This window comes from Callionymus lyra, chromosome 5 (assembly GCF_982586985.1).
Source record: "Callionymus lyra chromosome 5, fCalLyr1.hap1.1, whole genome shotgun sequence".
Lineage (NCBI taxonomy): Eukaryota > Metazoa > Chordata > Actinopteri > Syngnathiformes > Callionymidae > Callionymus > Callionymus lyra.
In genome coordinates, this window is record NC_141822.1 from 26,536,676 (window position 1) to 26,549,005 (window position 12,330).

The window sequence follows — 12,330 nt, forward strand, 5'->3', positions numbered from 1 at the left end:
GTGGTAACACAGATTTGCATTCATCTCCGTCGTTGCTTTCATCTTTGTCGTTCCATTTTATGTTTTTGAGCAACTGTACAGCACTTTGGTCAACCTTGGTTGTTTTTAAACGTGCTTTATGAATAAAAATTGACTTGACTTGACTAACTCACTGTACTCTACCACTCTATGAAAGAGTTGTAGAGTAAATAGGACTTTTGTAAGTGTTTCTTTTCTTCTTTTTTTTGCTTTAAAATTTGCATAAATGGTCCTATAAGAAACCAATTCTCTTTACCTCAAGACTTAAATCTAAAATAGTGTTTTATACAGGCAGTATAGTTGTTTGTGATGTTGTATTCACTGGCCTCAGAACCAAATTCTCCATTCCTACTAAATTCCTTTAATCTGGGAATAAATCAATCACGGCTTGTATATGAGGCTTCACACTTCTCTTCTCCTTACAGGTGATTGAACATTTTTAAAAGCTGTCAGACCATCTTTGCTTTGGTCACCTGGGTCACTCTGTCTTGCAGATATCATCACTGTCAGACTCACATCGAGGTGGCATGGAAACCATCAAAGCTCTAAGTCCATTGAGTAGTAAGTAGGGGGAAAAAAGCCAGCTGAGAGTAACTACATAGATTTTTATTGTTGTCAATGTCTTTGTTCAGCCATAGTTGCCATAGTTACAGTAGAGAGAGAAAAAAATGTTTTAGTCTATAATGACAGACCAGCAGTAGCAGACAAGTCCTGAACAACCATTACCATCGTCTAACAATTTTTCAATCATTTCCGAATGGTTGTTTGAACTAGCCTAGCGCTTCCAATATCACTAACTTACTTGACCACAATTATTATTGTCTTAAAAGTCACACAGTTTTGACTTTATTGTTTTATTTAGAGGGTTCACACCTTGACTAGGTGCTGCCATCAAATACAATATAAATACTGCTATCGGATTTCATTGCTTCTCATGCAAAAATAACCACTTTAATACATGTATACCAAGGCTGAAAACTGAAATGTAATCTTCAATACATCCAAAGTGTGGTGAAAGTAAATACACCAAGACAACGTTTTTTCTGTCTTCTGGACAAAGGGATACACCTTGAATGGGTCATCAATCCATGGCAGGGACCACAAGGACAAACAACTATACTTAAACAAATATATATATACGACTGCACACATTGACAGAACAACCTTGAAACTTTTAAGAGTCCTTATTACCTTTACGTTGAATTCCTCAGTTCTTATGATTCTTGCCTTATTTTAAAGTATTGATTTTATTATATGATTATATATATTTTACTACGAGATTTACATTGTTTTACTTTCAGTTCCTAAGTGATTTCAAAATGTCTTTAAAATAAAAATTATTATTGCAGTATTTCATGAAGCTTCATCACCCAATCATGGTTGGGTAATTGAGGATACCAATTTGTCCTCTTCAAAAAAGTCCCTAAATTGAATAGATTATTCCTGGCTTCCCCTAGCGTTTTTACATTGTTATTGCAATTTTCAAATTGCAATTGGGGTGTCAGAAGCTTTAAACCGATCAGACAATATTTATCCACATTGACCTTTTTTAAAACAATGAATAATAGTTAATCAGGAAAAAAAAAAGTTGTTTTATTCTGTAATTAAAAATTTGGCCATTTTTGGCCCTTTTGCATCTTCCATGTGGCCTGTTGGCTCCGTTATAAACGGTATTGTTCAAACCCGAGAATGTAAAATACACTGCAGAACTAAAACTACTTAAATATCATTTAGGAAATGATCCAAATAGTCAAATGAAAACACCAAAAAAGAAAGCTGCTTAGTGTTGAAATAAAACCTGTCTGTCCTGTTTATGCGAAAATGGTTGAAGATAAATGAGGTATTCCATTGAAGTATGAATGAGATAACTTTTAGTATAACGTCAATGTTTAAATTTGGCTCCCACTGGTTTTCACTTTGTGTGGCCTTCATTAAAAAAGTTTGGACTCTCCATTTCTTATTAAATCCCCAACAAAAAAGGTCTTCTTTCAGCACAAGACACACTTTTGTTTTTGACTTTAAGCACTAACATCAATTTGACACATATGGATAACATTGTAAAATCCAAACTCTACACCGCTGTATTACACTATGATGTGCAGTCGAGTGATATCCATGATCAGTCTGATTCACACGGAGGGATTGTTTCCCTTAGCCCTGTCGTGAGGACACAGGGCATGTCAGGTAGCCCTCAGGTGCAGGGTTCTGCCAGGACACCAAGATTACTCTAACCAATGACATCACAATCAGGATTAGAAGACGACTCAGTAAAGCGGTGTTTCAAGCGCTGATGCTTGTAGAACATAATTCAGTATTGTCATCCAAGCATTTTCTGCACATGAATAGTTTTGGTAGCTTGCTAGCGGCAGGTGAATAGGTTAATGTGTGACTCGGAAAGGCCAAGCTGCCCTGTAATTGGATTACGGTCAGATATGCTAGTGGCTGTAGGTGGAGGGGATTGAGCAGAAATCTGGGGATAAGGGCGTCATCCTTTTAGCCCACAAGCTCCCTAGGTGTGGCATTTGTCCAGATCTGTCTTTAAGTACCTGCTTCTCCCCATTTGAGCCAGTCACTACTCATGAATGCCGGACATACATTCACCTGCATCTTTCTACGGACCAGGTGGTCAACCTTAAGAAACTGCACTGAATTACGCATTGATTTTCAAGCTCACAGCAACAATACATGAGGCTGTGGAGATACGTTTTCCAAATATGACGGTAAATCACTCAGGCCTACTTAAGTGGTTAGGAAGAAGTCAGGGGGGAATAATTAGGATCAATAACATGGGCGTCTTTCCTGTTCGCAAGTTCAGAGTTCAAGTAAGAGGTCACCAAGGTTCAAAGCCGGGACACTTAAGATGAGTTAATGTAAAGAACATGTGTTATTTATTGTTGTTAAATATATATATATTTTTCACAGTTTATTAAGTTATCGTACTTTTGGGAGACTTTTGTTCTTTAAAATATGTTTATTTAAAACCTGTTTTATCTTATGTCATTTGATTTTTTGAGCTCTTATTCAGTAACAAGGTCAAGACAGGTAATAAACATCGTGCAGTATTTTTCAAACTATTGACCCAGATTAAGTACATTTCTGATGTTTGTTGGATCTTAAATAATGTATTACATTGTTTTAAATTAATTTTTAATTTTCTCCTTGGACATTAAAAAAATCATTATTTTATCATTTGTGTTGCACTAAATAATTTATTTAACATAAAAGTAAAGGGAAACAGAAATATGCTAATGAAACTAATTGCAATTTTTTTTGCGCTCAGTAGGTGGCGCCCTGTGAAAAGAGGTTTGAATAGAATAGTTGTTCAAAGCAATTATGTCATTTATTGGGCTCTAAAAGTATGGAAAATGCTTCATTACATTTATTCAGGTCAACCGCTTAGTATAAGGCAGATTCTTGGAAACACCATAGACTGGCAGCCACTGTCTGCACACACACACACAGACACACACACTGTTACTTTATTAATATTAAGGATAACCAGCCTCACCTAGATCTGGTAAATCTCAAAGGAACATCTTTTCCCAGCATTTTTTGCTCCTATAAATCAGGAACCACCTTCCAATTATATAAATTATCTTTGATATTTTGAATGAAATAAAAAATATTTATTTAGTTTTCTTATGAATTGTAACTGTAATCAATAAACAAAAGAAAGTCAACTATAATTTACTGAACAATAACATGTATTCATCTTTTCAGAATCAGAAACCTTTTATTGTAAATATTGTAAACACAACATAGGATTTTGTGTGTAGTCAGTATAGAATAAAAGAATGAAATAAGATAACACACGAAATAAGCAACAGAAAAACAGAACCTATTCTTAAACAAGGGAGTGTAAATTAATTTAATTATTGGTCTTTTGATTTTATACCAGGCTCTTTTATTATTAAGGTCCCTAATTAAATGTCTTTTTACTAACATTTCGAAGGCGTTACACTAACTGCATGCGTATTCCAAAAATAATGAAAATGGTTCAGGCTTACCAATATATTCATATTTTAACATGCAGTCACATGATTCCTGCAGCAGTACTAAGTAGATGTTGTAGTACGAGAAAAAAAAAAAAAGACTCACAGCTGCCAAACTTGAGTGGACATGCGTGCGCGTCCATGGGGAAATCCTCCAGCTGCATTGGACACTCGGCTGATATGGTCAGTCTGAAAGACACATGTGGTGACCGTTAAACCTTTCAAATGCATATTCAGGCCTTGCTATGTCAAGTTAAACATTCAGCACTTCTTCATCTAAGAAGACAACATTTCCTATTTTTTATTTTAGCAGCAATATGACCAAACGACTTTATTGTGTAGCTCTAACCTCTGTTAAGCTGTTTTGAGCTGATGTGCGACCTCAAATGACACTTTTCATTTCAACTGCAGACCAAAATTGAAATAGTTTCAGGATTAGTTCGTCGCCCACTGCTTTTTTTTTTATTATATTGGCAACACCACCACCTGCTGGTACAGAAGCATATCTCATAAATGTCCGTTAAAATAATGGATATTAGATTTTTCAAATGATGTTATTAATAATAGTAATGTGTACGGTTGATATATTAATACCCAGCTGTGGAGGAATCCTCGTGGGTATACTTTTCTGCATCCTCAATTATCTTATTATATTTAATGAAGCATTACAAAGTGCGAGGAGGCCTGACATTGGAACCTCCAGAGACCACTGTTTTTCTCGCTCAACTTGCTTTTAACGCCGACAACGTCTGTTGCATAATTGTGTGCAAAACTATTGCTAATATAATGAACATTTTCACAGTCTAAAAACTGAAAAGCTTTTTTTTTTTTTATTGTGACTTCTTCTATTTTGTATTTTAACGACCAATTTTACTGCTCTAACGTTGCAGTTAGTATTTTTTATAAAAGCATTTAAAAAGGTAGCATTTATCAGTTATAATAATATTACAACATTTAAGGATTTAAAGTAAAAATATAAATGCTTACTAAGAAAAGAACAAGTATTAATGGCCAAAAATGTAAAGAGGGGTTGAGACTATTTTCTTGTGAAATATAAAAGATGAACGCTGCATTTTAAATGAGCAAAGCTGACTCAGAGAGCACGAACACCAGCGCCCTCTTGTCTACACCTAATGATAATGTGTGTGACGAGACCAAATCCAGATAAAAGTCCCGTCTCTGTGCCTCGATGAGCTGCCATCACGCGGGCGTGCATTAAGCTTCTGAGCGCCACCGAGAGCTGCATTCAAATGAATCTTCAATGAAGACAAACACTTGAGAATGTGCTCTACAAAATCAAGCACTTGTCTGGAGGTAATGGATACAGTTATGCTGCGACACGGCTGCGTCTTGACGGAGCAGCTGCTGACACTCATGCATGATGCAGGGATGATCTAATGGCGCTCACATGATGTGTGGGCATGTTCTTCGGGAAGTGTGAACACAGAAAACATCTTTGCTTTCTGCCATCTGGGAATGTGACAGCCTTCCATCGTCCATGTATCGGAAAATGTAGCTAGAGATTGTGTCCGACTGTGAGTCCCTCAGTATATAAAAAAAATTGAATTTAAAAACGTTTTGGGAGGAAGTTAGAGAAAGGAAAGGATGACACCGAGGAGCCATCGTGACATATGGGGGACCACATTGAGGTCAACAATGAGCTCAGCAAAAATCATTTGGGTCAGCAAACTTTTTTGGCTTGAAGAGCTGTAAATTGTCGGAAAAAGCTGACAGCAGTCAAGTGTCAAACTTTGACGAGGAAGGAAAAAGAGATGGTGTCTGTTTTTGCCGCAATCTGAAGCTGTTTGAAGAGTCCACAACACATATTTTGCCTGGTGAATAATGCTCAAAAGACAAATTATTGTTATCTCCCAGGGGAGAAGTCGGATCACCTTTGATACTAGTTTTATTAGTTATTAGTTATTAGTTTTATTTAATTTTCCAGACTTATGTTCTGTAATATATGACTCTCTCTGGTAGCTTATTGATTTTGTATCTTTTGATAGTCTGTATGTTTGCAAAATTCCTGAAAAAATATATCTATTTTGGATTTTATAGAGAGAGACAAGGACCAAATGATTACATTTTAGTAGTATATATATATATATATATATATATATATATATATATATATATATATATATATATATATATATAAATAAATAAATAAAGTTTTATCTATCTATATATTGCCATCTAGATCCATACCTCACTTGAACATCGTTCTCCCTTTGTACCACATGCTAAAAACTAAATTGAAGAGATTATAACAAATGTAGGAAAATAATATGTTGCTTAAAAAAATTATAGTAAGAGGCTGTCTGGGGTTCTGCACTCTTTTGCTTTTCTGATTATTCTTCATTTAGTGATGGGTTGATGAAGCTTCACGAAGCATCGTCATTATCTTAGAAATTCAATCAACGGCACCTCCTGCTCTTTCATCAGTTGATTTAAACATCACACAGCTGATGCTGTATCATGATGCAGTGTCTTCATTTGTTTCATGAGGCCTCAGCAACCCATCACTAATTATGGTTATTTACTTTAAAATATATATTTTTATTATTGTATCTAAAATGACAATAAATAAAACCTAAAGTCAACAAATCCAAATATATATATATTTTTTATATATATACTGTATTCTACAGACTGAGAGTGTTTGTTTCCGCTGGAAATGGGTTGATAAAGCTGCTTCATGAAGCTGTATCAACACATCATTATTGCTCACTCTCACTTGTATGACTTAAAAAATGAGTCATCCTTAAATTATCTTTCCTCACGGCAACATTTGTCACTGTGGAAAAATATCCAAGCCATCATCAAGTAGTGGGGGACTATTGACACTTCATAAATCATTGTCCTATTATTTAGTGCTCAGTAGGTGGCGCCTTTGGTTAGAAAATGATTTGAAGTCACAAGAATAAACGTTTAAAGCAATTGAATATACAGCAGATTGTGCCATCTAGTGGACCCTATAATTGAGGATAATGGCGTGTGCATGTTTGGAAACAGATGACTTCATACTTGAATAAATCTCCATATGTATGCACTTTCACCAATCCCTGACTTGTTAAGCCCAAAGGTCAAAGTTCAGAACCACTATAACTGATTAATACTGGCTGCTGCTCTGACACTCTGGGTGAGCGTTCGCTCATACGTGTTCCTACACCGGCTCACAGAGTCCACAACCGGCCTTTGTCAGCGTGTTTATATGTCAGGAGGGATGAATATGGATAATCTGCGGTGGTTTTCTCGCCGTCGGAAACGCCTCTGTGCAATGGCGAGCTCTCATCCGTGATATGGTCACTCTTAAGTCCCGCAGCTACAGTGAGGATGAACACTTGTGCAGAGTTATTCTAATTCCCAGTTCAAAGGTCACCCTCATGCTTTTGCTCATCAAATTAAGTTTGATGCATAATTGCTCACACATTAAACTATTTTTTATAGGGTGGTCATGAGATGACATGTTGATATTAAGTAAGGGTAAGTTACAATTTATATTTTTAAATACAACTTCTTTTTTTTATGTACCTTGTTTTGTATAGGGATGACATAATCATATATTTATTGATCATCAAATTAAATATCTCTTGAATTCATACCTTACATTTTCTTGTAACATTATTTACTTATGGATATGTTTCAGTAGCAAACCACGCAATTACGATTATTTACGTTTTACATTTTTAATATCAAAACAATTGCCAAATGTAGCCACTTGATGTCACTGTTTCCTACTGTTACAGGTTGCTGAACTGCGTCATGACAGAACGAGGTTCATGAATAAAACATAAAGAATAGGATTATATTTAACTTTGTCTAATATCCATCAGAGTTTGATCAATTGTACCTCATGGTGTAAAGAAGGGTGCCGTCATCTTGGAGGCGCAGCAGCTTGTTCGGCGTGGTCATGTTGTGAGCAATGGACTTCTTTCCGTTAAGAAAGAAAGTGTCCGGGGTCCAGATGTTGCTGGCCAGCAGGTTATTTAAAGGCAACATCTCCATCGGGCCTTTAAACCGCAGGCGCTCATCCTTCCAGCTCTGACGGAAGAACACGTCAATCGTGTACTCCTGTAAGATGAATTATGGACAAATCATTAGAAACATCGTCTAGATGTTATTGACTTGAAACAAACAATCATGGTGGAAAGATCGAGGGGAAGAAAAACACTAAAGATAGAAGTAGTCGTAATGATTTATCTATTTAGGCAACATAGGAAATGTGTCGCCATGGAAACAAGACCTCCATCATGTTTGGCAGTGTCATTTAGGTTTAAAAACAGCTTTTTCATCCCTTACGAATGAATTTGTAAGGTTAGGTGGACCTCATGTTAAATGTGATGCCTGTTACATGGACAGAACAACAGACTCAAAAACCAAGTACTCAGCAGCCTTGATTTTCCTCTTATTGCCATGGAAACTGTCCATTTTCTTTACGTTGTTAGGTTTTTCTAATGTTTCGCTTCATGGAAGTCCTGAGTCATTGAGGACATCAGAACCATCAGAAATGGACCTTTCTTATGCCATTAGATTGAAGACCACATTTGGTCCATGATTTCCAGTCGTTGCAGAAGCATACATGCAAATAAACGGTTAAAATAACCATGGGTTTCGCGTAATAAAGGGTCGTACGTACAAAAAAAAGTGCAGATCTACTTTTTCACCTCAAAGTCCATATGTATCTTATCCATATGTATAAGGAAAAAAGAGTAAAAAAAGGTCGAAATACCCGACACATTTGTAGGTCGTGTAGTACGGATCAGCTGCTCAGATGCATGTCATTAATGATCAATATTGATAAAAAATAAACACACACACACAAGTGTTTGTAGTTATTTGAGTGAATGTTAAATTATTCACAAACGTATATATTTGTTCTCATTCACCAAACTGATGATCTGTGATTATTAAGACAAAACAAAAATTGTTTTATACTAAATATTTCATGCTATTCAGAAAAAATGTAAATTAATTATGAGCTTTTTTTTATAATATAAGGATCAAAACGATTAGCGTCTGAACGCTTCAAGTCTTTTTCTATGAGAGTCACAGACGTTCTTGTGGAACAACATCATCCCTTCAGATTAAAGTGAAGCTGGAGAAAGAAAGCAGCTATAGTTTCCCTTATGTGATCACGCGATCAGAGCGATGTCCTTGAAAAACACACTTATATAAATACACTGTCACATGATTTGTAATTTATAAACAAGAAGCTTTTATTTTATAAATGTAATAATAATTCACGCAACTGCGCCACACGTTCATATAAAGCTCAGACCATCAGACCATCTTCACAACATCATCAATACTCAATGCTTTAAGTTACTGATTTACAGTTTTATTCTTGTTAAAATCCATTTTAAGATGTCTCAAATAAGCTGATCGTCTCTGTACAGAAAGTATTCGCGTTAATAACTGTGTATTATAAAATATAAACATTTATACCGGAGCTTGTCTGCACTAATTTAAATTTAAGTATGGGATCAATGTCAAAAATGTTTAAATGAACTGCCATAAAGTGCTAATCTAGTTTAAATACATGTTTTCATTTGTTTTTTCTGTTCGTTTAAATATGATTTAAATATGTAAATGAGGGCGTGGAAAGGGATGAACAAGGCTGTGAATAATTCTAGGTTGATTGGGATATATAAAAGGACAAGTGCTTTTATTTGTGTGTACACCCAGATTTATAGATTTGAATATTCTTGGACGTGCCAGATTTTCTAGATTTCGGTGTCCGACTGTATTTAGTGTACATGATGCCCCTTATTGTTTAAGTTGTACTCACCATCTCCGTGTCTGACACCGGCCCAAAGCTGGTAACAAAAATATTTGTCTTGATCTCTGTGACGTTTTCTGTTGGGAAATAAGACAGAGACTCATAAATAAAGATAAATATTAAGCTTTTCAACAAAGTGACTCAGAGCTTTACTCACGAAATTCCCGGACATAAAAGATGTCATACAGCTGAATTTACTTTTGTTTAATATTGATTTTCAACCCTATTTAATCTTCACTGTTGCTATAGTGTTTTATCATGCTTCCCTGAGGTGTTTGGTCTCTTTCTCTGGTTGTATGTTCTACATTTACTGTCAATTTTAAAGACAGCACTTTGAGTGCCTTTAATGAAAAGGGCTTGAGTAATGACGTTTAATTAATAAATCGCTTGGGGTTCAACCAGGCAGCTTAGTGGTCAATAAACTCGTAAACTAATTTGGAGGACCTTCATGGTGATATGCAAAACTAAAAGCTTTTAAAAACTCATAAACCAGGAATGCCCACACCTATCTACCATGCAAGACACTTGACCGAGAAACAAAAATGCAAAATAACATGTATATTTTTTAGAAATATATTTAGAAACCTTTATATAATGTTAGCCACATTAGCCTATATAACACAACAAAACAAAGTATGAAAAGGGCAACAATTATTGTGTTTTTTTTTTCTATCAAATAGAAATATGTAAATCAGTAATTCCACGTTAATGTAACACCACAAGAAGAGCAGAACACAGATTTTAGTCCTGCCAGTCTTCGTTGGGTGTTGACCGAACTGTTGTATGTTTTTTTTCTCAGTATTTACAGGCCTCCTGTGATGGGTAGCAACGGTTGCTAGGATGTAAGAGCTGCTTTCACAAATAAAAAAAAAAGACCTTGCTTCTTCCTTTTATGGAACAAAATATGAAATGCCGGCATGAAAACAAAGTGAGACATGTTCTTGTGCCACAAGGTCAGACTGAAAAGCTGTAAGGAAATAAAGGTGTAATGAAAGCCAGGGGTGCCTTCAATATGGAAGTGTGAGAGTGTGATTTGAAGCCTCTCAAGGTTGTTGCCAGGGTGAGCAGTGTGAATAAAATGCCAGAGAATGATGTATCTGGCTTCCAACTGCTTGATTGATCTACTGCGGCGACTCAAGCAGTATCAACACGTTAGATCATTGATGGGGTTAAAAAAAAAAAAAAAAAGATCACCCTGACCACACAGCTGAGCAAAGGATTGTGGGAAATGTATCCATTTATATAACGTTGAAGTTTGGGGTTAATGGAATGTGGAATGTGTCGTATATTATGGCCACATAAATTTCTGGTGGCAAAGGCCATTTGCATTAAAATGTCATGACTTTTAAATGACTTAGACAAATGATATAGTTCACGCTTATTAGGAAATACTGGAGATTAAAAAGGACACTTTAAATGAACTCGATTTTTAATTAAAATGTATATTAAATAACTGAAGCCCTTCTTAAAAAGCGGTTAGATACATTTAGTGACAACCGAGCTACTAACTATCTTTTTCTGAGTATCTTTGGACGAATTTGTGAGGAAACCTGACTGCCTAGGGTAGAGGCATGTTGATAAAACACAAGCTTAACACGAACAAGTGACATATTATTACTAAGAATATCTTATTTTAGGAAGTGCTTCAACTCAAACTACTCTACCAGTTAAAATGTATTAATAAAACCTGAAGTTTTGTTAGCAAATGCTAACGTCTTCTTAGTTGTTTAGTTGTGTAACTAGTTATTCAGTTCATAATTTAATTACCGCACACATATATGTTCAAAATACAACTTTTTCTTAATCTCTTGACGCGCAGTCATCGTGATGGTTACAATCCCCAAACATCGACCTTCAATGCCTCCGTTTATTCGAGATAAATTAGCTCTGGTACAACTTGTAGATTCGTTTTTCTGTCCCAACCTGGTCAAATATTAATATCCAGAAGCTTCAAAGGCTACAAGCAGTTGAAGTCAACATCAATATTTCTTACAGAAGAATCATGTGGATGTGTTGTCAAGATCATGAGTGGAGAAGCTTCTTAGGCTACACTAGCATGTTAGCCTAAAGATTGTTATCGTTGATACACAACATAAGAACTTATGGTTCTAACCTAAGTGAGACATAAGAACCAAATGGTTGTCTTGCAATTTTGATAAATACCGGATGTATTTTTGTATTTTGGATTTGTATTTTTGAAAATAAGGTTTTGGCCCTTGTTTATTTCCCCCTTCCATAAGTGCGTGTATAGGCATCATTTATCACAGTTGGATCAGCGTATGTGTTTGTTTTGTCTTCTAAATTTCAAGAAAGGCAAACCTCCGAGTCCTGGTCTTAGCCTGTTGTCGTAACCGTCCAGCAGGCCGTCCAGGATCCTGGTGAACACTGTGCTGTCATTGGCCGCCGCGTCCTTCTGAGCCTCTGAGGTGGCCTGGCAGGTACTAGGGTGGGAAGAATGAAGCAAAGTGGACATTGGTACACGCTTCCTGTGTTAGTGTGAACAAGGTGGTGCGAAAGTAATTAACTCTTCCGCTCCGT

The 12,330-nt window shown here is 35.9% G+C and overlaps 2 protein-coding genes across 3 annotated transcripts in view; one reads left to right on the forward strand and one right to left on the reverse strand.

Moving 5' to 3' along the window:
• The window catches only part of LOC148080112 (gamma-aminobutyric acid receptor subunit alpha-5-like), a 29,088-nt gene that overhangs the window by 15,173 nt on the left and 1,585 nt on the right, over positions 1 to 12,330 (reverse strand). The window contains exons 3-6 of the mRNA XM_087791664.1: positions 12,112 to 12,233; positions 9,802 to 9,869; positions 7,864 to 8,084; positions 4,117 to 4,199 (exon numbers count right to left, since the gene is read on the reverse strand). Coding sequence (XP_087647790.1) covers positions 4,117 to 4,199; positions 7,864 to 8,084; positions 9,802 to 9,869; positions 12,112 to 12,233 — 494 coding nt within the window. The remainder of the gene's footprint in view (positions 1 to 4,116; positions 4,200 to 7,863; positions 8,085 to 9,801; positions 9,870 to 12,111; positions 12,234 to 12,330) is intronic.
• LOC148080113 (gamma-aminobutyric acid receptor subunit beta-3-like) overlaps positions 1 to 12,330 on the forward strand; it is a 60,934-nt gene that overhangs the window by 8,653 nt on the left and 39,951 nt on the right. The window lies entirely within an intron of this gene.